We start from the raw sequence: 27,927 nt of genomic DNA on the forward strand, positions 1-27,927 counted from the left end.
TTTTCCTCCTCATCACCGGCAATAATTATTCCACTTGACGCCGAGTCCTTTGTCTTCCTCCGCAGCGAGAGGTCTGGCCCGCTCCCCTATCCTGGGGTGGATGAAGAAATGGCTGCGATTGCATTAGTGTTCCCCAAGACAGACGTGAATGTGTCTTTTGTTTCCTTCCAGGGAAACAAAGAGCTGGAGCAGGAGTGATGGAGGGAAACATAGGCGCCACCGGGCTGCAGAAAAAGTTCAGCAGCCCGGAACCAGGTGGCTGTTCGGAAACAAAGTGCCAAGACCGTTCGCAAAGGCAATACTTCACCCCGGCAGCACACGCCGGCGAGCGCGAGGAGCGAGCCAAGGCGAGCGGGAGGAGCGTGCCTGCCCATCCGCTGACATCCCGCAGCACCGCTAAGCACGCAACGCAAGCGATGCGTGTATATATAACGACAGGGATGTAGAAGGATGAAAACCCACGCGCAGGGGTGGCTGCAGGGCAGGAGGAACAGGCTAACGAGAGCGACACAGCGTCGGGAGCAAGAAACTGCTGAATTTTCATCCTTGCCCTGACATCTCTTTGTTTCAGTATCTCTTGGCTGCAGGAGGTGGTATAAGAATATCTGGAGGTGCAAGACAGGACTGCTTAAGAAGCGAACATCTTTCTCAGAAGCCCCTGGCAGGCAGAGCAGCTCCAGCCGCCCTCAGCTCCCACCTCCCTTTACCTGCAATGCTGGAACTTATTGTCCGGGGAAACGGCATTATTTTTTTGTGTGTGTGTGTCCTTTGCCAGTACTATTATATTCTTACTTTGCACCTAATGAACATTTTGTTCTTTCTTTCTGCTATTTCTCAGTATTTGTAGGTGAGAAAAATATGCTCCCGCCTGCTCCTACCCGTATGAGGCATATTCTTCCAAAGACAATCCAAATCACAGGCAGGGGGCAGGGTATGTGTAAAAGTGGGCAAGCTGTTCACTCCTCACGATAATTAGAGAGTGTTTCGATGCCAAGGAAAAAGAAGAAAAGAGTTGCACCTGCCTGCATTTCCCAGCCCCCCTCAGTGCCGTCAGCCTGCCAGGGGACACCTGGCCAGGGGATACCTGGCCGCCTCTTCACTTTCCTTAATGTTTGGGCTGCACTGACCAAAGCAAAGGTGGTCTGAGGGGGGGTGGAGGAGGATGCTGAGCCACACAATCCATCAGCCAAATATTCCTGACCCGGGGAAGAGCTGCACAAATATCTGGGACCTCCCAAACCTCTCATGGAGAGTTGTTCCCTCCTGGACAGACAGAGAGCTCCTAGAAAACTTTGGAAAGGTCTCTTTCTGTACACTGGTGCGCACTTCTGTGGTCACACAGTCCCCTTTACCTACAGGACCTGTTTGCAACAGACACTGCTATCATGTAGCCCTCAAAGGTGAAAATCCTTTATCATCCTCTAAACCGCTGCACATCAGGCACTCAGCTTTTCCGCACCTCCCCAGCAATATACTTCGGCCAGGTCAAAGCATCGTGTTGACCATCCCTGGTACCATGGCAGCACACAGGGATGAAGTGCTTTTTCTGCCAGGCTCACGCGCTAAGAGCTCAGGGTGTAAGATGAACAGCGTTCGGCCCCTTGCTGTGTTTGGGATGAAGGAGCTCATCAAACCCAACCACCTTGGAGATGCAATGGGGAAAATAAGACAGCAGGAGAGGGCAAAGCAAGAGAAAGGGTCAGTTTGCCCTGCTTCATGATTGCTTCTTAATATAGCAGGGTCCCACCTTTGTTCTGTGCATCCCTGTACCAGAAGCACAGCTGTGGGAACTTACCTATGAAAAAACACTCTGGGACTAATGCATGTCAGAGGGCACCAGACAGCAGGACCCATCCTTTGCTCCCTAGGGCGAAGGGTGCTCCTCGCCTTTGCTAGTTACCTTGTGCACTATTATTTCTGAAATGCTGTATGAAACAAGCTGCTTGCTGTTCCTGCAGAACTCATCTGACCCTGCTGCCGTCTCTGCCGCTGCACTGCTTGGCAGCACTTCCTTGGAGAAACTACAGCAACAAACTCAGGTGCCAGGTCTTGGAGATAAGCAGCCAGCAAACATCCAATTTCCATACAATGTACACAAAAGAGAGGAGAAAAAAAAACCCTAAACACTGGGAATCCCTAATGAATCAGGGCAAAAAACAGGACAAGTAAGTAACCAAACAGAATAGATTTTCAATAAGGGCACAGCAAGTTCTAGCGGACAGATCTAGCAGATAGACGAGGAGAGAGAAGAAAGAACAGAAGCCAGAAAAGAAGATGGGAGTAAAGCAAAGGGGTCAGAGCAGCCTGTCCAATGGAAAGGATGCTTCAGAAGCTTTTAATTTCCTTTATTATTATATAGATAGTGCCAGCTCATTGCAGAGCAACAATTCATCTAACCTGGTAACCTAGAGTCCAGTGCTGGATGTTTCTGGTCAAGGCTACTGACCGTTAAGCACTTCTTGCCCATGGCACATGATATAACGTAACAATGAAGCAATGACAAACATCACTGCATTTCATTTATAATTTCGGCCCCAAGTGCCAGGTATTTGTTTTGATCCAACCGAGTGGGCAACGCCACCTGGTCCCAGACAGAAACACCTTGTGCCATTTGGGCACTACGAGTGCATCCCATGTTACTAGAATTATTTGATTTGTTTTCCCACACTGGTATAGTGAATTCCTCAAGTTAATGCAAACCCTCCTCTCTGCATTTGTTTCGCTCATCCCCTAAGTTTCCAAGCAGGGTTTTGAGGTTCTTCCAAGACCTCAAAACCCAAGAGATGGCATTTATGGGGTGGGCACGGTGTTGCTCCTCTCCTCAGACTTAGGGGCTGCTTTAGCCCCTGCTTTGCAGGGCACCCGCAGGTAAGCACCCACCGTGGAGGTGACCAGGAAAGGGTGATCATGAAGCCCCTGAAACAGCCCATGGGGACAGATAAGCGGGTTGAGCTCTCCCACCCTGCTCCATCACTCCCACTGCACCGGTTGCTGCTCAATCTCTTCCACCCTATGGACTGGTCCTTGCTCCAGCACCCTGCAGACTGCTGCCTTATCCATCACCCCCACAGCTGGAGCCCTCTCTGCCATGCCCCTCCAGACCAGCACCCAAGCTCCCTGAGCTGCAACTTGCCCCACCATCGCCAACCAGCAAACTGCCTGCACCAATATCCCACTCAGGGACCTGCTCCATCAGTCCATCAACACCTGAGCACTGTCCGCACCCAAACCCCTCTCTCCAGACCTGTATCTGCTCCAACATCACTCATCAGACTGGTGCCGGCTCCAGCATCCCTACCCGGACCTCTAACTGCTCCCGCGTCTCCACCCGGACCTCTAGCTGCTCCCGCACCCGTACCCGGACTGGTACCCGCTCCCGCATCCCTACCCGGACCTCTGCCTGCTCCAGCATCCCTACCCGGACCTGTACCCGCTCCCGGGTCTCCACCCGGACCTCTACCTGCTCCAGCACCCCTACCCGGACTGGTACCCGCTCCAGCATCCCTACCCGAACCTCTAGCTGCTCCAGCATCCCTACCCGGACGGGCACCTCAACGTCTCCAACGGGACCAGTGCCCGCTCCAGCATCCCTACCCGGAGCGGTACCTCAGCATCTCTCCCGGGAGCGGTACCCGCTCCCGCAGCCCTGCCCGGACCGGCGTGGCCGCCCCCGGCCCCGCGCCCCGTCCTGCCCGTCCGTCCCGCCGCCGGCTCCCGGAGCGAGCTCCCTTCCCACTTCGGCGCGGCAAGAAACCGGGAAAGCCGGAGACAAAGAAACTGTCCGGCGCCCCCCCCGCCGCCGCCGCCGCCGCCTGCAGCACCCCTCTCCTCCGCGCCGGGGACGGGGGGGATTTACCCGCTCTCCTCCTCCTCCTCGATCTCGGAGATATCGGCGAAGATGAGGAAGCCGACAAGCAGCGTGAGCAACGCCAGCGTCCAGCCCCGGCACGGCAGCGGCATGGCTCCGGGGCTGGGCCGGGCTCGGCTGGGCTGGGCTCGGCTGGGCCGGGCCGGGCCGCTCCGCGGGGTGCGGAGCGCGGCGCCGCGTCCCGCCGCCTCCCGCCTCGCCGCCGCCCGGCGGGGCCGCTCCGCCCCTCGGCGCCCGCGGAGCGCCCGTCCCGCCCCGCCCGGTGCGGGGAGGGGAGCGCGGGGAGGGGAGGGGGCGCACGGGGCGGGCTCTGCCCCCGCCGCCCCCCCCGCCGCCAAAGTTTGCGGCGCGTCCCCGCGGCGGGCAGCGGCCGCCCCCCCCTCCGGGGGTGCGGGGGGGCACGGACGGACACACGGACGCCCGCCGCCTCCCCGGTGCCCCCCGCGAGCGGGCTTGGCTTTTTGTTGTCGCTTCCCCTGCGCGGGCGTGGCGCGTCCCCTCCCCTCCCCGCACCGGCGCGGTGTGACAGGGGCAGTCCTGGCCGGGGGGAGCCGGGGCCGGCGGGTGGTTCCTCCCCGAAAAAGGACAAAAACTGTGATAAATTAAGACAAAGCTAACTCCTCTCTGCGATGGCGGTGCCTTTTCCTCCCTTGCAAGGTGCGTGCAATAAAGCAGATCTTTGGGGATGAAAAGCACTTTGTAAACAAAGAGGATGAATAACTCATCGCACCTATCTCTATTACTGTTAATACCCATTTTGGTAACAATAATTCTTTACGTTACCGTAAATACTGGCCCTCATAACCACACACCGCGGTCCTGCCATGACTCTTTCAATCTCGCTGGAGTTGGAACAGGCAGAATTTGTTAAGCGGAAACTGCTCGCGGGGCTCCGCTTCCGAGGCGCTCGGATGCGTCCCCGCCACCCTCGCAGCCCCTGCAAGCAACCTCCGGCGGGCTACGGGCTTGGCCTCAGATTTTGTTATGGAGAGAAAAGGCTGCGGTTTCTATCCAGAAAGGGAGATGAAAGTGTATGGAAGTTGGGAGCTGGAAAACAGGACTGGCTGGACCAAAGAACGGCCAAAAAAAAGACCAAGAGGTCCTTTCCCTGCATCGCCGTTAGCTGTTAGTCCAGCGCCAGCCCTGGAGAGGAGAGGCCGGCTGTGCCAGGGGTTAGGCCAGGCCAGCCTGGCAGAGTGTCTCCAAATCCAAGCGTAAGTCTTTCGGACCAGAAACTTGCTGAAAATCAGAATATCTGGTGATATATGCACCGCTGAGCTGGAGAGGGGGACGCAGTGGATTTATAATGCAGCAGATAGAAGAAGCACAGATGTGTTGAGAGAGAGATACTAATTGCTTACATATTTAAAACAGCATCTTTAGTCTGAATGGGAGGCACCATTAAGCAAAACAGAGCTATTAACTGGGGCCACTTGGAAAGCTGCCATTTTCCCTTCTGCGCACGGCTTTTTGCATCGATACAAAAGTACGTTGCTCAGGGCGTGGTACGCTGTCAATGTTGTGTGATTCCCACCGGGGATGCGAGGGGCTTTGTGCCGGGGTAAGCGTGTCTGTACGTACGGGGATGCGTAGCACCGGTATTGTGCGGGGAAGGCATACTCAGCAGAAGACTTTTCTCTTTATCTGGATTAAATGGTGGAAGGAGGCCGTTATGGCCGATGTGCTTTCCTCGGGATTCTGAAACTCTTGTAGAAAGAGGAGACAAACAAATCACCATTACATTTATAGGTAAAAAATACAACAGAGGTGAGTCTGGTACAATTACACTGTAGTATATATGGCAAATTTACAGTCCACTCTGCAGCTTTTATAATAGAGCATATTCAGGCCCCTGGGGAGAAAGTGATTTTAGGTGGTGTGTGTAGTCCCATAATTTACCTTCTGCATAAATCTGAGAAAAGCCTCATTTTCCTTCTGTTTTATTCTTCCTGAACTCCTTTTGCTCACACTATTCTGGAGTTTCACAGCAGTGTGACTGGCCTGAGGATGAGGAAACAGGCTTTGAGGTGACCTTGCTGGTGCAGGGACTGACATCGGGGTTTCCCGAGATGCAGCGGGGCAGAGCACCAGTCCCCTGTGATTCGGGAGCACCACACTGCAGCTGGCTTCCCATCTTACACATCCTCGAGAATACAGATGGAGATATCTGCTCCTGCATCTTTTTCAGCTCCATCCCAGGTGGTGTTTCAGCTCCTTTTGTCCGATCTTGCTGTTTCGGTTGCCAATCACGGCGGCGATGTGCAAGAAAAGAAACCTCGATGGAGGCTGAGCAATAAGTGGGGGGATCATTCAGTGCGTGGTGGGAGTTGGTTTGCCTGGATGAGGACTCTCTCAGGGGCAGGGATGTCCTATCTGCCGAGCTGCTTCTTCTGCTGAGGAGTAGCTTGTCTTTAAAGACATGCTGGGATTTGACTCTGCTCCCGCGTAAGTCAATGGAAATGCTGCTATTAACTGAAATGAAAAACCCCCTCCTTGCAGGGTGAGCTGAGAGTTAAGCTTGATGCCCTTCACTGGAGAGCTCCACTGCTAGGGGCTTGCACAAAGAGCTCTGTGAATCCTGTACTTGGTGTCATCTGTTGCTTTATTCCTCTGAAAGAGGTAGGTCAGAGAGAAAGGTCATTCTTCAGCTGATCAGGCTTAAAACACAGCGACCAAGACCTTGAAGTACAGCTGGTTTTGAATGAGGAGGCAGCAAGCTATGTAGAAGATGCAGGAACAGTGCAGCTTGCTGAATTATTTCGTAATCAGTTAACGAGGCTGCATAACACCACCAAGTGCGACACTGGGATGAAAACCTGGAGATCTTGTTGCACTGCTGAGGGCTAAATTCTGCACGGTCAGGACTCTTACCGTAGTGCTAGAAAGAAATTAATATAATAGGAACTGACTGCAGGAAAGGACAGTGTTACTCTGCCTTCACTCTGAGTCCATCCTTTAGAGCATCCTGGCCAGATCTGGGGGAGGAAGTAATAATGCACCCTAGTTTCATGCATTCCTCTTTATCCTGAAGAGCTGCAAACTGCTTTGGAGCAATTGCCTTAGTGCCTCAACTGTTAGTCATTCTGCACATTCAATTTGCTATGAATCCTCACACGATTCAGCTTAACCAGGTGCATAAATGTTGCGGGATTGGGTCCATAAGCGTCCAGAGCCTCAATTTTATGTCTCATTTATAAGATGGGTTGCAGGAAGATGAGAACAAACTGTCGCAAATAGACTGTTGTGGTAGAGTAATATGTTCTGAAACAGAATAAAAGGCTATTATATCTTCTAGTTCCTAATAATTTGAGGAAATAATTCTGTATCCAGAACATTTGCAGTAAATACAATAAGGGGTGCTGAAAAAAAAAATCTTAGCATAACGGCAAAAGTGACTGCACCAGAACAATATTGCATTTTGCTGTTTTGAAGGGAGAAGAGAAAAGAAATGGCATTTTTACATTTTCTTTTGACCTTTGAGAAATATCAGGAATATATAATAGCCATATTCACCAGCAATAGCTCAGAGGATTCAGAGAATAAGAGTTAAACACCTAGGGACATTTACAAACAACTGGCAGGGAGGTGATGAATTTAAGATGCGGATATGAAAGGCACAGATACACAGAGAGTGCAAAAATAATACATATTTAAACCGCTTTTAATCTATGTGAGAAGCATCATTGAGAAAGGTAGTGGCTCCTGAACAAGCAAAGGAGGGACAGAGAAGATGACCCATGAGGTCTTTGCCACGCTATGACAAATGATAAGACCTGGTGCAGCAAGAGGTCTCGGGGGACCTTTCTCCATCAAATTTGTAATGCTGTAAAACGCACATAACCTTTATCATATCTGTCAGCCAAAATGAACAAAGTTTACAGCCCATTTTATACAGCTAAACAGTACTCTGATGTGATGAACAGGCATGACAAATGGGAGCCTGTATTAAGCAGGTTTGCGATGTTTCGTTGCCCAGTTATTGGCAACAGACCTGCCTCTAGGTGCTTCTTCCGATGAAACCCCCAGACCCTCCTGTGAAAGGCAGGTGACTCCTGAGGGGCGTGAAGTGTCTTTTCCTCCTCAGTAAGTTCATTAGCAGGAAGGAAGGATGCTGATTCAGTAGGTTTGATGCCTTCCATCTTCTCTCTTGTCAACCTCTGCATGGAGCAAGGGATCAGAGAACACCGTTCCTGCATCAGGGGTCCACAGCCTTTTTGCTCATGCATGGAGAAACACTGGTAATAACCGAGCAGCTTCCAGAGCTGTCAGTCTCCTCACCTGGCTTTATGTACCCTTGGGTAAATATTTTCCAGCTGGATCCTGAAGTGGCTAAGTCCATTACTAAAGGGCATTCACCTGCCTCCTGGAAGAGCTGTGAGTCTTACTAAAGGACTCCCAAATGCTGGACAAATTAGTGTTTGTTGTAGGGTGATAGGAATACGGTTTGCTTTTAAGCAGCAGACAGCACTGAGATACGGCCCTAGCAGAGGCATTTAGACATGTCCTAATGTCAGTGAATGAGAATTCAGCCACATCAGAGGGGTCTGTAACTTTCTGTGGTCCATCCCCTGGTGAACTGAGGGAAGAAGCATCTCTGCTCCTCATCTCTTAGGCTGGAAGGGAGAGCCCTTACTGTCCTTGGAGGAAGAGTCAAAACCCTCCTGATTTTCTCTTCTCAGGGATTTTTGCCATTGGAAGGAGGGCTCCAATTCTACCATCTTCTTTATACCCAAAGTGGTGTAGCAGCAACAAGAAAGGTTTGGTAGTTCACGAGAAAAGGAGAAGAGAATGAAACTGTATTAATTTCAAGCTCTAATAGGATTTTAAGAAAGTAAAATCAATAGAAAAGGATAGACTCAGTAAGGAACGTGACCTTTTTTTCCTGGTGTCTGAAGGGGAAGTGCACACAATAGAGAGACAAAAATACTCACATGTGTAAAACCAGATCAGTTCCTCTGATGTTGAAGAAAAGTTAAAACGCTTAAGTAAACTGGCATCATTTGACTGGTGTTTAGAAGTGTCCTAAAGAGGAAAAGAGCAAAACCAAAAAAAACCACCCAAATGAAACCCACCCAAAAATCCCCAAACCCAACCCCATCCATTAATCCTTTCTATTTCTTTCTCTTCTGCAGTAAATTGCAAAAATGGTGTGATCCATGCAACATTTCATCAAATATGACTTGCCATTGTCAGAGCAAAGTGTTTGATATAAAACAAGAATGATCTTCCTTTCTTTTTGGTCAGATAAGCTGGTTTGGATTAATAAAAAGGCCACATTCACAATGATATTGATAATTTGCATGTGAAAAGCCTTCCACCTGGTAATGAAAACAATTTTTCAGTTTTGCCACCACTAGTCACAAGAGATAAGGTTGGCCGTCCTCCCCCTCACAATTAACCACGCGCACATAAAAAAGGGAAAAGGTGGAATATGTGTGACAGTTGCACATTGCCTGTGATCTGAACCCGATGCTAAGGTATTGATATTTCCAATTGCGGCCGCACAGCTGGCACGCTTTTACAGCCTGGCCACGTGTGCGTGCCAAGCCGGGCACCTCCAGGCTGGGAAGGCAGAGCCGAATATGTGCTTGTATGAAGTTTTTGTACCATGTTAATGGCATTTGGGAAAACAAAACACCCTAAAACAAGTTTGCTCTCCCCCCCCCCCACTTGTGGTTAGCAAGCCACTGGGTGGCAGTGCTGTGTGTGCACATGTGTATATACACACACACATAACGGGGAGGGACCCTCTTTTGGGGGGGGGTGACTCAAACCTGGGTATGTTTCGCTCGTCCTTGACATGCTGAAGGCCACCGCGGTGCTTAAAGCAGAAGGGGGGAGAAGAAAGGTCGGAAAGATGCTTCAACTTTGAAGATTGCTGCATTTCCATCGACCTGTGCGAAACTCCACAGCCAGAAGTGAGTGCCCGAAGGTCAATCCCAGTGTCGGCAGTCCAGGCTGATCCCCGCTGTCCCAGCCTTGCCTGCAAACCTGCACTTGCAGCATTTGTTTTTGCACTGTCATCAGAGGAACAAAGAAGCCCTTTGCTGATAGCCCTGAAACAGAAAAGGCACAAGTTACCTGCCCTGTTCCCTGCCTCTACCCTAACCCACACATATCGCCCTCGTTCTTCCCGCCCTGTAGAGAAAATATTAACTGAGCAAGGTCATATTTTCAATGGCTTACAATACGCACACGTGCTTGGTTGCATAGGCAGCGTGCACATTTCTTGCATACAACCAGCAATGGTTTGAATTAAACAACACATCCTCCCAAGATAATTCCAAACTGATAAGTATTTCTCACTTATAATGGTAGATTTTAAATGTCTGATAAACAGATATAGGTTTCAGATGCCAAACTGAGACTTCATTGGGTTTTGAATTTTGTCTCTTATCTCAGTTCAAAGCTACTAAGACATGGCATTTCTTTTAGGTTTGTTTCTGCAATACACCTTCATCACGGTACTTCTGCCTGCATTTCATGGCCTTAAAGTACAGGTCATATTTGACTCTAGTTTTGGCCTGTTTCAAGTTGGCAGGTTTGATTAATCTTGTCCTATACCTGACAGAAGCCCAATTACTCTCCACAACTCTGTCGAGGTAAATATACCTAGTTTGGATAAACAATCTACATGCGGGATGAAGAAATGAGCTGTGAAAGGGCACCGCAAAGCATGGGAAGGGTTTTTTTTAAAGATTAATTTGAGATTTCAGGTTGTTTCTGTCTGTGAGAAGTCAGAGTGAAAAAGAGGGCTGCAGAAGATGACAGAAGAATAGATAAAGAAGGAGGAGGAAATCTTTATGACCCTCCTATGGGGCCATCCAGATAAAGGAGACAGTGCTGCTAACCACTCGAAAATCTATCACCTTAGTGATCAGCACAGCTGAGAAAACTTGCAAGAAGGCTGTCTTGCTTTTTCCTGGTCTTCTTATGGTCCTTGGGAAAATTTTGGTCTAAATCTTTGCAAAATGTGCCGATTACAACAGCAATTAAAACAACCAAAAAAAGAAAAAACAATCGCAAGCACACATGGTCCTTTGCAAATGAGAACTTTTCTTCAAGGAAAACATGAGATTCAACAATATGTTCCATTTAGCAAAAATGACAAAATCTTAAGGGGAATTGTAAAGAATGCAACTTTTTCTTCTCCCCTCCTCTTGCTAACAGCTAAAAAACTGCTGTGCGAAAGGTCTTTAATGCAAAACCTCATTTCAGCTCTAGAAAGGCACTTGATTTCTGTCTATAGTGACTGTCAGTTTGCTCCCCATCAATAATAAATGCTTTTTTTCTCCTCTTTCATACTAATATTTCCATCCTTCATGTCCTTTGTGGTGGGCAGACCTGCTGAGTGAATTGCTTAGGCTTCAGAATAACGGGAATTTTGAAAGAGTAAAGTAGGGCAGAGGCACTTCCCCCAAAGAGCTCTAGCCAGAAGCTGCAGGGAGAGCATGGCCCCCAGGTTAGCTCCTCCTGCAGGAGCAAGAACAGAACTTCTTTGCCTGGAGCTTGCCTCTTGGTGGCCAACACGAAGGAAAAATCACCTACATTTGATCCAAAAAGGTCCTAGAGCATTGCAAACACTCCAATCACAGTAGGAGCAGCTGCAACAGGATATTTTCAGTATTATACTCCCCTTCTGGATCCTAAATTAAAGTTTTTGAATACATGACCCTGGTTGTGCAGCACCACACACTTGAAACCCCCCCCTCTTTGGAAACCTGATTGAAACAGTAAGCATGTTCCTTGGGAAGGGAAATTTTAGTGCAGCTTGTGCCTAAATGTGATTTTTGCTCTGCTCTTAGATCATTAGTGTCCTCTGTGGCAAGGCATTTGAATGATTGATCTGTTGCTGGATTGCACCTAGCTCCGCGAGATACCGGCAGAAGGGGGAGACTGCACGTAACGCTCCTGGCAGGTTTAAGTGCTCCATGCAAATGTACAAGGAGTTAGGAGAGAGAAAAAGGGCCAGTGTGGGGGAGAGAGACCATAGGCAAGTAGCAGCCTTTCTGACCTAGTGATCTCTTTATGGTGTTCCTAGAGGGGAAGAAGCCATGCAAAGACCATGAGCCTGCGTGCTGCAGTAAGTGGTATGCCAGCATACATTTAGCAAGCAACAATAAAAGCCACCAAATCTACAGAGGGTGGGGAAATGCTTCCACTCCTTGTGAGGTTACTGAATGGTTAGAGTCAGGGAACGAGAGAGTTTTATTTGGAGGAAAAAGAAAGATTTTCCTTGCTTCTTTCTATAAATAAATTACAGGAAGACTCTTGGTTTGCCTTCCCTGAAAGCTAGGGTGTTTCTTCTCCCAGTGCACACCTCAGCACGCTTTCCTCCTGGTCCAGCCAGCTGGTTCAAGGGCCTCTGCAGAGAATTTTGGGCACTGATAGCCATCTCAGGTCTGTAAGAGAAAAGGCTCTGTTTGCACTGCGATGATTTGAGATATATTTCACAGCGAGCTGCTGTCTCCAGGGTAGGTGAACAGTGAAAGAGGCATTGCAGAGAATAGGCTTCCAATATAGCACAAAGAAGGGCAGAAACCGGTCGCAATGTCCATTGGGTTGATGAATACTTGCATTGGCAGATGGGAACGTTTATGAAATACAATATTGCATGAGGGAACTGCACAAAGATTAACTCTGAGCTCACTGAAAGGCCTGATTCTGTGAGGTGCTGAGTCCCCGCTGCTCCTGATGAAAAGGCCAATACTGTGGCCACCATAAATAGATATTACCAAAGTGGTTCAACTTCTCTTCAGACTGGAGCAAACCCTGGATTTTGCCAGGATAGCACAGTTGCAAGTGGGACCTGCAGCAGCATAGCAGGAGGCTGCACCGTGCTGGGGGGAGAGCAAGGGGGAACACAGGGTAGTCATTAGCACTCATCAGACCTTCCACATCACAAAATATTAAGCTGTAAATAAGGACAGTCTCACTTCAGAGCTCTTAACTCTTAGACCTCATCAGAAATAAGATCTTAAAAAGCCTGGGCCACTCCATTTTATTGCTGAATTCAGCTTCTGCTTCAGCTCTGGGGATTTCAGAAGGAGGTAGCCCTGGTGTCCTGAGGCTCCTGGAGATCCGTGGGGACACAGGGTGCCCAGTGTCCCAGCTGCTTCTCCAGCTGTGCAAAGCTGAGGGTCTGGTGACTTGAAGAAGGCTCAGAAGCCTCAACACTGACTTGACTTGAGGAACCGGATTTAACTACTCCAGGAGCAGACTTAATGCTTGGACTTGCATCCCAATCAAACTTGTCTGTCGTTCATATATTCCTAGTGGAAAAAAATAATCTCCATTTATATATGGGAATATAATAATCAATCAAGCTTTATCACCCCTGTTTCCATTCTAGCAGCTTATAACCACATAATAAAGGCACATAATGAAAACATCATAAAAACACACAGTAAAAACACATTCACCATGCAAGCATTACAATCTTAGCACATCCTGGATAGAAACATTGAAGAGTTCTTGAGGCTTCTGGTACATACTAGTAACCTCCATAACACTACATCACTAACCCCCTTTCCACTCGAGGACTGCTATCTATTTAAATGACAATGGTTACAGAAGATGCACATAAACATTTGGATTCAGCAAACTACAAACAGGAAAGGTCTTCAGAGAGTTTTGCCTTCTCGGCTTTGCAAAGTTGGTTAGAAAATTCTGTGAGAAAAGCCTCTTCAGCTGCTTTTGTTGTATTATAGCCCTTATTGGAAAAGCCTCATAAGATGGGTGTTGTATTAACACTCTTCTTCCCCATGGTTTAAATTAAGGTTCACCTTCACAGGCACTCCTTTGCTTTACTTTGAAGGCCACAAGCAGCTTGCTCTGCCTCCCTGCCCTAGCTTCATTTTCCCAACACTTTTTCATATATCCTTGCTCTGGCAGAGCATGGTTTGCTCTCACTGTAGACAAATCAACACCCTGAACCTGCAGTAGCACCTGGGCTGGGGGATGATTCTGCACGCTGACAAAAGATATTGGTCCATGCTAACTCTGCTTTACACCCAAACTGTTTTGATTCACGCCAGATGACTCTTACTGTGTTGCGTTGAGATATCTGTGGCAGAGTAGCAGCACTCTTTTCCCACCCCATGTAGCAGCGACTCCTTTACCTGGGGAAAGTTGCTGAGATCAAAGCCTTTTGTAGCTGGCCACCGAACCTGCCCACTTGTCCCTTCACATATTTTCCGTGTTTCTCACACAGTTATTTCAGTGAGCAAATAAAACGGAAATCAATCATCAATCCCTTCAGTGACTTTATCCTTCACTTCAATAGTGCCAGAATAGTTACCTTTCACTTGAATTCTTCTAACTTCCAAAGATTTTGTTTTGATTTTGAAGCCAACGTTAGTGACACTGTGAAATTAATGGCTCAGCTACGGGTTGATTTTCTGTATTTTTAAAGCCACAGATGTTACTAGCAACAGCTAAGATGACTGAACCTGGTTATCTGAGAGATGAAAGGCAATACTGTTCCCAGTTTTTTCCAGCTGCTTATTTTATGTCTTTGGGAAACACTTTGTACTCACATGGCTTTGCTTTTTTCCCTCCATTACTTCTCTCTCCTTTGTTTGCTTGACACTTTCATGCAGAGAAAGGGAAGAAACATAAACTAGGCAAATGTGATTTGATCACAGAGCTGGTAGGGGGCAGGTGCAGTCAATCATGCTGCCTTGAACTCCCTTGTGTGCGATCAGCTGGAGTTTGTTTGGAGAAGAGTCCCCTGAAATTATGTAGCACAAAGATGCCAATCCAAAGCCCACGATCAAGGGATGCATTAGCACGGACTCTGGATTGGGCATAGTATGTAAATATTCCCTCATATAATTTGTAGATGTGGGAAAAGCTGGAGGTTGGTTTACCAAAACCCAGAGATTGATTCAGCCGCAGAGCTGAAATTCCTGGCCCTGGTCCTTCAGTTCCTCTCAAGAAACATAAAACCACCATCAGAGGCATTTTTTTTGCAAGTTCTTAGCCTCTTCAGAGACACACTAAATTAACCTGAACTCCCTTGGTTTCCCTTAATCTTACAAAAATGTAAGATGCAAAGCAAACCCCTTGTCAGCACACGCATTACAGATGAAGGCAGCAAAGCTGTTCCCCCTTACACCAGCTCTGAATTTGGTCCCTGGGATGTTAACTGTTCCTTTATCTACTGAAAAGGAATGTTAAAAAGTTTAATTGGCATGTAATGAGATAACTATAACAAGTTAATTAGTTCTCAATTAAATTGCATTTACCATACGTTCTGAATGTGTTGTTAGCAATTAACGACACCTAATGAACTTGCAATAGCGACTGAGTTTACAACGATAAGGAAAATAATAATAATAATAATAATAATAATGCTCACACATGGTTTCATAGCACACTAGAAGCGACAAATGATTTAATAAGTATGTGGTTAAATCACCATATCTTGTGCAGCCCCTGGAAGGGAAACATCCGGGAAATTTATTCTGGCACATCTAACAGGGTCTGGGAGGAAACAATTAGCTTTCAGGATAGGTCTTGTTGGGAAAAAGAATTCCCCGAGAGCTGTAGGACAATTGTAAAGGAGAAGTGCCAGCAAAGTTGCAGGATAAGGTCAACTATTCAGTTTAGACTTAAGAAAGCATGACAAAGAAAGATCATAACAAACAATTGGTATAAGGTGGAAACCCCGATGGATGAGGGAAAAAGGGTTAAATCCTTTTCCAAGATCACTTAAGCAGGTGAGTATATGAAGAGCAATTTGTCTCTGTACTTCGAGTTAACCTCCCTTTAATGCTTTGCACCATTAGAGTGCCACACTGAATAGGCATTAGAAGGAAAAAAACCCTACAAACTAATTTACATTTTAATGAATTTTTAATTGAACCAAAATCTGTTGTTTCTGTTTAAAGATGCAGTGTTGACTTTGTGGTCTGTGCTGCTGAGAGCCAAGTGGGATCTTAATGTGATAAAAACAATGGTAACGCTAAGCTTAATTAGGTTTGAAAGCGTGCCTGGTAGAGTGGCATGGAATAAAATCGTCACCTTCCTGCATCAAAGCCGAGCAGTGGGGCCGGGCAGAGCCTGGACCCCTCGGCCGTGCTGGCTGCGATGAAGCAAGAACCAGAGCTGCTACTTCTTGCTCATGCAAAGCTCAACCAATGGCACGAGTGGGGTGGGAGAGAAAAACCTGATCCCGTGTGCAATAGGGTCACCCACAATAACTTTAACTCCATCTTCTCCTGACTTTAGATCCAGCTTTAATGACAGGCAGGACCTACTGGGGTCTGCCTGTTTCTTTTCTCTTTGGAACAGGCTATATCAAAATGCCAAAGCCTGGGAATTACAAGGCCAGGACTTGGAGGCATGGGCTCTCATGCCCTTCTCCATCCTGAGGCGTGCCTCCAGCAAAATAAACATATCCTCCCCCTATGCATCCAAGCCTACCTAGAGCTAGGAGACAAGAGAAGAGTATGCATGGATTTCTGACCAGCTGCACTTGCATTTAACCAAAAATGCTCCCTACTACTGAGGTGCACTCATTCACCCTCTCTCTGGGATACCTGTAATGCTGTTCCAGACGTTTTAAGGCATTTTTGTTGTTTTGACTGTCTGGTACTGAGCAATTTGCCAAGTTGTCCGTAGCGCACACATACTTGAGGAGCTCCATGAAATGGCAGTAAAGCAGCTATTTTAACACTAGTTTTTTGCACATCCTCTTCTTTCATCCTTCCTCTGGCTGCCTCTGCTCCTGGGAAGATCGCTCTGTTCGTAACATGCTCAAGGGTTTCACATAATTAAACCTTGTTTTTATTAGTTATTATTTATTAGGTTATTGTTGATTTGGTTGTACAATGAGTGTAAGCTGAATACACCCCTCACCTCCACAGAGAGCCTGAGCATCTGACACAATAATGAACCAAAATAAAATCACAGCAATCAAAAACAAGCTATGGCAGCAGGTTTCAAAACCTGTTAAAACCACTGTGTGAGCTTTGTCTTCAATATCCTGCTGCTACCTACGAGGCCCTGCATTTTGCAGCAATTTGCTCCATTATTGCTCTGTTATGACACTTGAATTTATATTGCGTATGAGTCACTAGCCTTCAGTGCTCAACTTTGTCCTTTACATTATACGCCATGTTATTTTTGACTTTAAAAAGTAAGGGTTCCCCCAACCAATTTATTTCATACCTCCTCCTGGTGCCAGCAGGCAGTAATTTGGTTCCGTGTTAGCATGGGCTGGAAACGTGTTCCTCCTAAAAAGAGCAAGTTTGTCACTTAAAGCATCCTTGTGCGCATAGTGGGTGCAGAACAGTTAAGACAGAGACCTTCCACCTCATCACACACCTGAAACTCTCCTTATTTCTAGTTAGAAGCAAGCAACTTTTCCTGGCTCCATCAATCTTTCAACTGCTGGTGATTTCACCTTCGGAGGCATTAAACTCCAAACTCTCTTTCCCTACATTGCTGCTCTCTGGAGCTAGGTCACCCAAACAGAGAGCACCACAGCTCTCCTCGCATTACCTTGGCCTGGAAAATTATTCCTGCCTGCCCCTCCTTGCTTTGCAACAGCAGGAGCTGTCAGTGAAAGCTGCTGTTGCTGGGTGTGATAAGCACAGTGGTCCAAGAATAGCCCTTGGTCCTGACAGGGCATAATCCCAGAATAACTGGGATATTAGGAAGTTAATGGAAGGGGAAAGAAGTCACTGGAAACTTTGAATTTCAGTCGGGAAGACCAGGACCCCCAAAGCCACCCATATCAAGAGAGGTAATATACTGAGCCCAAGACTCAGCAGGCTCTTGCCTTTGCATGAGATGTCACAGTGGGGATTCACCTGCCCATAGCAGGTTATCAGGACCTCTCTGGGCAGGTGGGGTGCTGATGAGTGCTAGCTTCCCAAGAGCAGATCTGGAAAAGTTTAGTGTGTTTCCAGTGTATTATGATCTCTCTAAATTCCTTTTTTTTACTTGGCCACTGAGCGTGAACAGTAGAAGAGGATGCAAACCCAGTCAGCAGGGCTGGGAAGCTTTCAGGGGACAGACAGAGACTGAAGAGAGGATTTTTTTTACAGGTCTTTCTGCTGCACTTGTGCAGGAGCTTGTCATTTTCTACCCTATAGGAACAAGCTATCCTGAAATCCAGGAAACAGCTGCTAAATGGCAGAGACGTCTTTGCATTTATATGATGATCATTACTGGAGTGTGTGAACTCAGGCTTCTGCAGATAAGCTCTAAATGTGGGTGGGTGCCACCTCATTTTGCTTTTTGCTACGTCCTTCAAAAAGGGTCTTTCAACAAATTGTGCCCTTCCTCCCCTGCCTTTCTGCTCTCATTTCTCCTCCCTCCTCCCATGCTGCTGCTGTGAGAAGTTAAATGTCAAGTCAATTAAACAATTTTCCATTTTGCTCTGACAGTTGCAGACATTTGAGGCCACCTGGAGCTCCCGTGGCACTAAGTGATGGACCAGGCCAAGGGAGCACCATTTCCTCTCTAACCAGCATCAGCAGAGTGGCTGGCAGGTCCTGATGAGTACCACAGCAGAGGAATCTCTCTGCCATAGAGGTCACCTCCTAGTCTGCTTAGGACATTTCCTTGGAGGGATTTGTAGCTGAGGGCTGTGGCTCTGAATTTAGCTTGATCTGGGTGATACAGGCTCTCAGACCCAGGCGACATTCACTTTCCTGCTTTCAGAAATAGAGTGATACTTAGTAAACCACTCCAGTTGCCAAACAAAATAAATCACAGAGACATGAACCACCATTATTTACTGTCAAAGTCTTTGCTGTCTGGTGGGTCCAGCTCTGCTGGCACCTTCAAGACCAGACCCGGGTGCAGAGGCAAGAGAGAGGCACTGGATGTGCAGCTGCAGATGAGTTTTTCAGAGCAGGCTCAGGGGTTAGTGCACCCCAAGACATACCGTGGAGATAGATCTACTGCTGGCATCTGCCTATGAACAGGGGGAGGGTGGGATGTGGAGCTGACCATGCTTTTACTGAGCTTTCATGTGGTGTGGGCATTGCTGATAGTTCCAGCATAGCGGAAGCTGAACACCCATTCCCAAGTGCTGCCAGTTGCCGTTCACTCACCAAACACCTATTACAAAGTTGCCTTTCTGATGGGCTAAAAAAAAAATAATCCAAAAATAGCTGGCCAGTTGCCTTTTTGCCTATTTAGGTGGCTATGGCCCAGCGCTACAGAAAAGACACTTCTGAAGTGGATTCCTTAGAGATTATTTCTTTCCATAGCTCTGTGTAAAATCTACTTCTCTCCTACAGTTGAATCAGATCCATTGATCTTACCCTGCAAGCTTTGCCTCTCCCTTTTCACCTGCTTCTGCCTCTGTTCCACACAGTCCGGTAATGATTTCAAGCTACAAGAGCTCAGTGCTTCCTCATAATGAGTCCACGTGTGTCACAAGGCCTAATTTTGGGTACCTGGATGGAAAAATATTGTCAGGGTCCCATTTATGAAAATGTCTTTAGTTCTGAGAGATGGATGGTTTTACACTTTTATTTAGGAAAATGAGGATGACAAAGGGAATTTAGTGCAGAAAGGTCCACAAAGCATCTGTTCCACATGCTGCAGGCCACAAAACACTTTTCATCTCCCTCTGCCTAACTTAATGTCTACAGGACAAAATAAGCCCACAAGGGATTGTGCTGCAGGAGGTCTCCCAGTGTCCTAAGTCAGCATCTTTGGGATAGAAAGGTACCTGAAAGGTAGATTTATGTAAATGTTGCTGTGGTGGTTTAAGATGTTGCCTCCTCCTCAGAGGGGACCATGGACCTGGACCTCAGCTGCACCCAAGCAGGTTCTAGCATCCTTCTACAAAGCCACCATCACATGTTGCAAGATGCAGACCTGCGTGCAGAAGAGGCTGAGGTGCTAAGCTGAGGGGAGAGAACCTTTGGCAGATAGGCAGCAAAACAGCTGGAGGCTGTAATTTCTTAAGGTGTTGCAGCAAGAATTCACCTGCCAGTGCTCTGTAACCAGGAGGTCCTAGTGAGTATATGGCTGTACACACATTTCCAACAAGGCTTAGGTCAATCATGAGCATTTTGTTCCCCAGCTCTGTAATGGGGATAGGCATAGAAAAGCTGTCTAAGTGGATTGATATAATTGACTCAAGCAGAGATCAAAAACTCCTTGGAAATTAGGTCTATGGTCTTTGCATGTGGATAGTTCCTAGCACAAAGCCCTGACTTTATTTAGGCCTGTTGCAAATTAATAAATGTAGTTACATAATGGATGGAAGAACTTAAACAAAAACACTTCTGCCCAAGAAGGTAGAAGTTATTTTTCAATAGCACACTTTTCAGGTGTTCACCAGGCTTCAGCTGCTTTTTGAATAATGAAACAGATGAACAAATGAAATACATGTGCTTAAACCACAGTCCTCATTGAAATACATTATGGTCAAACAGGGCATGTTCTACACAGGCAGAGATCAGCGCGATAAAGCAAGGAACAAGGTGGAATAGTGCTTCAGAAGTGTTTAAAAGCTCTTCCCATTCGGCAGGAGTGTCTCACATTTGCAAAACATTTATTCAAGTCTTCGTTGAAAATAAATCCTTGAACGTAGCTATGCTATTGAGAGGTTGCAAAGTGGCATTGGCCTCTTTAATCACTGTCCCATTCAAGCCCTAATCAGTGCAGCATAGGCAGGAACAAGTGGTAGGAGCTGAGAATTCACCTCCTCAGCAGGGTGAGGTTGTGTGTGTCTCTTCTTTCTAATTAGAAGCTCTATTCAAATGTTAATCAGCAACACCATGATTAAGGAGGATTAAAAAGAACACTTGGACATCGCTTCACGGATGTGGCTAAAGAGGTTTTTCCTTTCTTGTAACAAATAAGGATGTTCTTCTTCTGGTGGAAGTCAGTTTGTTTTCCAAGTGTTGTTTGACTTCACCTTAGCAGCAAGGATGCCACCCCTCCTCTACGATGCTGCAGTGAAGGAGGGGAATTGTTTTACATCCAAGACCTTCTGCCTTTTCTCAGCCATCTGAGCCACTGGTCCTTGGTACACCTTGCTGCTCTGCTGAGGTGGTGATGAGGGACTCAGCCCACACAGCCGAGAGGAACTTGGGAAATACTGACAACAAAGATGGCCTGAAAGAATGCCACAGGAATAAGCTCTCTGTTCCTCTGATATTAGCTTTGAGCTCTCTCCTTCATTATTCCAGTACTTTAATACCCTTTTTATAGGCTCCTGAACTGCCCTGCTTGGATTTTCCTTCAGAGAAAGGAAGACAAATCACTGGTGGGGTGAGATGAAACCAAATGAATCTGAGCTGAATGGGAGAAGTCAATGAAGGAATATTCTTATAACTGATGGAAATAGACATAACCCTGCAAATCGAAGGAACAAAACCACTGGAGATTGTACCAGGATGACCCCAGACCAGACAGCATAAAGATGGACCACAGAACCAATGGGCACTTTTCTATCCAGAATTTCTCTGCTCTCCCCTATTCAAAGGAAAAAGGTGCTACACGACTAGAGACCATGTCCTCCTCCAGTGCCCTCTCTTGAGGTGCGGGCATCACATGCCATGCCTTGCTCAGCAATAACATGTCATTCCCAGTGCCTTCCTCTGCCCCATAATTAGGGGAAACAAAAAACTCTTGTTTCTTCTGCGAGATGAGCTCAGCTGGCATAAAATGAAACCATTTGTCTAATGGTCTAATATTTGGGAAAATATCCCTTCCAAGAGACCCTACTGGAGCTGGCAAGTCCTCCAAATACATGAAATGATTTAATTAAAGGTGACAATTTAAACAGAAATTTTAGTGGATAGCGACCTCATTGTAAGTCTGTATTTCACTATTACAAAAAGGTAGCAGCAGGTGAGACTGCCCTCCCAAATCAAATGTAACATAACCTAAATCCCAACACAAAAGTATTCCTTTGAACTCTGGGGCCAGGGAGAACTCCCTTCATTTGCATCCTTCAAAAAAATGAAAAAAAAAAAAAATCAAAGCAATCAGTTAATTTCTGGTGCAGCATTTGGATGCTACTTCCTGCATCCATGCATAATCCTCAGCACAGCATTCATTAAGCCATGATGATTCATGACTGGCTTCTCCAGCTGAGACACAGGATGGGTTCAGCCCTGAATTACCCTCACTATCTGGAGGCATTTAACTCCAGGGGTGACAACATACAGATTGCTGTGGGTATTTTGAGGCTGACTCTGCTCTGCAAGGCTGAGTGTTGACTTCAGCTGAGTTTCTGACAATACAAAAGTAGGCAAGCAGGGATTCAATCCTGCACTATATTATATATGATTGCTTGGGGCAAAAAAGTCTACCAGTGTCTTTAATTCTTCTTGGTATTGTACAGGGGGAAAAAAGTGGTAGCAATAATAGGCTCTGTGCTTGCAGAGTACTTCCAGGCTGGATTCATCTTTAAAGTCAGCTAAAGGTTAGCACAGAGTCATCAGGGACTTCTGAAAATTAGGGGTTTTCAAAGTGTACAATTCCCATGTTGAGCTGCTGTTAGCATTCAGTATCCAGGCTGATTCTTCAAGCATCAGCTGGGCCTTCAGCATGCCTTTATGTCGCTCTCATAGACACTCACATCTCAGCCACCACCACTGGAAGAGCAGCCCTTTGAACTGGAGTCCTGCAGTATTGGGGGCATTCTATACCAGGTTTGATGTATCCAGCATGGCCAACAATGGTAGTAGAGGTCTGATGGAATAAACGGTTGTGTAAGCTATACAAACCCATGGTCTGCTGACCCATGGCAATATCCACATTCCTCCGCTGTTGCTGCTTACTGGTACCTGCATGAGGTAGATTAAGTGTGGCTAGATCAACCTGCCCACGTGACAGTATAGCTACACAGCAAAAAAAGAAATCAGGGGAGAACTGGTATTATATCAAAGTATGCCAGAGAGAAGGCGAGTAGGAAAGAATTCTTCACTGTTCCTACATCAGAAGAACAAGGGATCAAATTAAATTTTTAAATTGCAAAGTTAAGCAAATAAGCATTTTGCAGACATAGTTAAACTGGAATATACTGCCACGGGATTACATGGAGGCCAAAAATATTAATGGCCAGAAAAAAAAAACTGTCAAGAGCCATTAAAAGGACAGACTTAAACATTGACCAAAGAAGTGCGCACACTACTACTGTCTAAAGGTGAAAGCACAGAGAGATGTTTCCTCTCTTCTGCTGCTCATCACTGTTGCAGACACAAACCAGAGCAAAGCCAGCGTTTGGTTCAGCTGAGTACAACTATTGTTACGTCCCTACAAAAAAAAAAAAAAAAAAAAAAAAAAAGTTCTGTTCATGGACTTGTCCTTTCTGGGGAAGTTCAGGAACCCCAGATATAATTTTGACAAATTTTGGAAACTAATCAGATAATCAAATACGCCTTTGACTGATGCTGGACAAGGACCATCTCATTGGCTGATGGCAATTAATCCCAAGAGTCACTCCATGACTCCTAAAAGTAATTTCCTACCACCAGAGCACTCCCAGGATAGCCGAGCCCCATGTTAGCAATGCCATCCACGTCCTTACGCAGTCAGGATAGCGTTGCGTGCTTCTCCTCTCACTCAGGGTCTCGGTTCCTCTGTCCCTCAGCATGAGCCAGCAGACTGAGAGGAGCCTGTCTCAGCTTCACAGCTGCCCAGGTCTCTGACATTTTAGTGCTGTCACCGTGGCCACATCTATACAGCATAATTCAGTGCTCTGCAGAGCCGTATCAGCCAGCTCCGAGGCAGGCAGCATCTGCACTATTGGCATCTGAGCTGTATGCATGTGGAGCTCCCTGGAAGTTAACATATATTATTTCTCACGTACAGGGCTACTTTTGTGTCTCTTGTACCTTTGCAACATGGAGGCACACCTTTGCTTAGTTTTAAGCACACGATGAGGAGGTCTAAAGTCCCTTTTACAACTCAAGCTGTAAAGACAAAAGACTGCAAAGAACAGCCATGTCAGGCTGTGCCATCTCGACACATCTTGCTGCACTCCCTGCCAGCCTTGGGGAGGTGAGGAGGAAGACTGGCAGGATTAACAACGCACCAGAAGTACAGACTTACAGCTTCACTTGTTAGCATGGTACCATCAAACTCAGGGGTGACGCTTAGCAGGGCAAGCAGCATATCCCTCATGGTTTCAGCACACGCAGCCATCTCCTCAGCAGCCTGCAAGAGCCCTGCCAGCCTGCCTGGTGCTCTGCAGGTCCCAGGTGGGCCAGCAGGCACTTTCTGACCACATCAGAAGCCCACATTTAGAGGCATTTTGTCTGAAAGCATAAGCAACTCATATCTTCAGGCAGCCTCAGGTCTCTCCTTATGTTCACTGCGGTGTTGCCGTTCAAGAGCTTGACCTCCTGTGGGCAAGGGTGAAATTCACTAACAAGCAGGCTCTTCTTAGCTAGACCGAGAGCAGCGGGTGCAATTTAGCTAGGGACATCCGGTAGGTACCACTCCTTGAGAGCTTAGAGAAAGACTGGGAAAGGATGAATTCCCTGTCTCCTTATCTTTCACTTAATCAAAATGTGGCTTTGCATCAAACCTCTTCCATATGCCTAAGTATTGGGCACTTTCATCTGGCAATAAAATTCGCTTAAAATATTTAAGATAAAAAAAATCACAGAGCTACAAAACACTGCAGTTTTGGTCAGAAATCATTAAACTTCCCACATGCTTAGAAATTTATTCATATCCTTCTTGCTTGCTTCTTTCAGCTAACAGTCCTCCAGAGGAGTTCTTCCAACCTCACCTATTTCTTGACTTGCAAAGAAATAAAAATCTTGATTGATGACTGCAGGCAGATGTGATGAAAGCATCCCACCAGAGGTACAACACCCTTGCCTGGTTTTCCCACCCCCACAGGAGGCTGCATGTATCAAGTGCTGAGCGGGCAAAATTCTGCACCATCAGATCTACATACACCGCCCCAAGTTCACTTCATAGGGCAAGAAGAAAGCAAATAGATAAACTCAAAATACCTCCCTGCCCTTGTCTTTACTCCTGTTAACATCCAGGCATGAGCATTAGTCTGTTGCAGTAGGTCATTTGTTTTAAGATTGTATTTGGCTCGACAGGGAGTCTAGACAGAAAAGTACTCCGTTAATCTGACAAGTTGCCATTGCTCTTCCAAGCACCCAGCAAATCTTGGACAAGCTGGTGCCTCAAAGGCGTAGCTCAGTCGTGCAGGGAGGCTGAGGTAGGGGCTTTACTGCAGGGCAGCCTGTAGGAAAGGTCCTGGCTGACTGTGCCAGGTCTCCTCTGGAAGCAGAGGAGGAGGGTGGTCATCTGCCAGAGCAGGGCTGAGACCTTTCAGGGTGCCATTACCACAAAACCCTTTTCCAAATCATCAGTTAAAGGAGTGGTGGATAAGCTGATAACGCCAGTGTGAATGAACAGTTAGGTTGCCTTTTCGGGCAGCAGGACTTTGCTTTACGTACAGTGTAAAGGACATCTCCACAAGGCAATGAGTTCTACCTCAGCCTGAGTTTGGACCATGGTGGGACCCAAGCTGGACACCTTTGCTGCTTACAAAAATCAGCAGTAACTGGAAATAGCTGCACCTTATGATGTGTCTTCCAAGATGCTGTAATCCTCTTCCAAGAAGCAGTAATTCTCACCCCCAGGCTGTTCTTTGCCGCCCAAAGGCACCTTTTGAATGCATCTTCTTTGGCACATGTAGGTAACCTCTGCCATAAAGAGGTCACCATGTGGCTGCTTTCTTGTAATGCCATCCTTTGCCATAGTCCCAGACAGCCTCTGAGCAGAGACCAGACAACACAAACCCTTTTGGGGGTCACCAGGGATTCTGGACCCACATTCTCCATGCGTGGTTGAGAAACAGGGGTCCAGGCAGCCCACCAGGTAGAATGGTCCCACTTTTAATGCCAGGCTCTCAATACTGATATAGCAGATCTTACAGCAGCAATAATCAGCCATGGAGCCACGGAAAGACAGGCAGGCCAGGTTCATTTCGGATAAGGTAACCTTGAAAAAATGACAGCGTGATGGGCAACTGCATGAGGGAGAACTCCATGGTGAAGGGTCTACTGACAAAATGATGCACCTTCCCAGCAAGAGCTGTTCAGTCAGCTCCAGAGCTTCAACTGCTGTTTTTTCTCAGATCGCACCTTTCAGATGGGATTCTTCTCTGAGGAGAAGGAAAGCGGGAGTGAAAGTTATGAGAGATGTGACTATTTTGGGACAGAGAGCTCTGGAAATCCTGGAAGTAAGGACAAACGTGCTCATGGCACTGCACCGTTGGGTTTGTATTTTGCTTTGTTGCAAGTTACTGAATGCTCTCTCAGCGATGTCAGGAACCCGGTGTTCATCTACAAGCACCCATTGTCTGCCTTCCCATGCTAGTTCTCCCCGCTATGCATACACATGCACAGAATTGTCATCAAAATGCCAAAACCTGCTTCCAAAGGCCAATATCACTAGTCCAAACCCCTGGGTGTTGCACAGGGCAGGATGAACCAGCTTTCTCCAGCTGCTGCAAATAAAGAGCAGCCTGCAACAATTCCCACGTGCCAAGCTGGGCATGGTGCTAGGTGAGAAGCCCACTCCTCTTCCCAGCGATGCTCCTGGCTTGCCTTAGTCCTGGTCATCCCTTTGTTGTGTGACATCCGGAGCATACCAGAGGATACGGGAGCAAAATGGGCTGGGGAGGCAGCTCCTGATAAAGATTTTTGGCTGCAGCTCTGAACACTCCTCTGCCAATGAAATATTTATGATGACATGTTGCCTAGCAATGACCAGATTGCCCTGAACAGGCAGGAGATAAAAGATACTATGGGGTGTGGGAAGCAAGGAGAGACTGTGAAGGGTAAAAAAAAAAAAAAAAAAAAAGAAAAAAAATCCATAGAAAAACCAGCTCCAAATGGCCACTGATTTTGCTGGGCTTAGAACATTTTACTAGTAAGAGATGAAAAACAGATTTTGTTCAGTAAGGTGTTGGATTGGTCAGACTAATTTCACCAGCTAGGTAGAAGGCTTACAGGGATAAAAGCAGGCAGTCAGGAAGCACTTAGCTGTTTTGCAGCGAAATGTTTTATTTTTGTCACTGCTTGGTGATGTGTGTCCGGACAGCACTGTCCTGTGGTGTTTTCTTCCCTCTCGTTGTCAGTGTGCCAAAGCTAATTAAAGCGAGCTGGGTCTATCTGTGAAGTGGGATTTACTGAAACAAACTAATCAGGAAGGCAAAAATAGCATGTATTTTTTTTTGTCATTTGGAGGGAATTGGTTGGCTCAGAAAGAGGATGGAGGGGAGAGATGACATCGGATGTCGTCTGTTTTGCCATCTGATGCTCCTCATTCATCCTGGTGTCTATTCAGAGCATTTTCAGGTTGTTTTTTTTTGGTTTTCACCTCTGAGATTTAACCCCATTTCCAACAAGCTGAAAAGCCAACAGGTGAGCAAGCTAGCACCTCTGAAAACCAGCCACTTTAAAAAAGCTGGCAGTACATTTGTTTTTTGATGGACCTCGGTATAAAAGAGGGGAAAAAGGGAAAGAGAGAAGTTCTTTTTCTGTGAAAAGAGATCATCTTGCGACTTCATCCGCAGAATTTGTTTGCTAAAGCTTTTGCAGAGGCCAGCTGTTAATAAATGGGCTGCATGAGCCTTCTCATCCAATTTATCACCAGTCTTGCACAAAATGATTCTGCTGCTTTCACAGGGCCACAGTCAATCCAACTGTCTCACATATCTAGAGAAGCCCTGATTACTTTACCATCCATTGCCTGACAGTCTTTATTCTATGAATAGCCCTGTAGGGAAGGGGTTGTTCGTAGCTCCATTTTACAGATTCATGGAGAAGCAGTGCTTAAAGCCAGAAGGGAACTTTGCATCATCCAACCTAACACGTTAGGACATTTCATCGCTTACCTCAATTCTTTGTGCATGACTGTTGTCCTCCTTCCCCATGGTACCCCATCGCACCACCAAGCGACGGAGACCCCCTGGAGAGCTTGTTGCTTTTGGTTAACCTCCTGGAAAATGGTGTTTCATCTCAAATCAATGCATATCTGATTTCAACCCCAAGCTGGATGGCTGAAGCACAGGGAGCGTGAAGCCATGGGCTTCA

The 27,927-nt window shown here is 46.8% G+C and overlaps 1 protein-coding gene across 3 annotated transcripts in view; it reads right to left on the minus strand.

Moving 5' to 3' along the window:
- The window catches only part of ST8SIA2 (ST8 alpha-N-acetyl-neuraminide alpha-2,8-sialyltransferase 2), a 33,405-nt gene extending 29,062 nt beyond the window's left edge, over positions 1–4,343 (minus strand). For all 3 annotated transcript variants that reach the window (XM_064456183.1, XM_064456182.1, XM_064456184.1), the window contains exon 1: positions 3,857–4,343. In XM_064456183.1, the coding sequence (XP_064312253.1) occupies positions 3,857–3,960 (104 nt within the window). In that variant the 5' untranslated portion in view covers positions 3,961–4,343. The remainder of the gene's footprint in view (positions 1–3,856) is intronic.
- Positions 4,344–27,927: the final 23,584 nt, after the last annotated feature.

This window comes from Phalacrocorax carbo, chromosome 7, assembly GCF_963921805.1.
Source record: "Phalacrocorax carbo chromosome 7, bPhaCar2.1, whole genome shotgun sequence".
Taxonomy (NCBI): domain Eukaryota; kingdom Metazoa; phylum Chordata; class Aves; order Suliformes; family Phalacrocoracidae; genus Phalacrocorax; species Phalacrocorax carbo.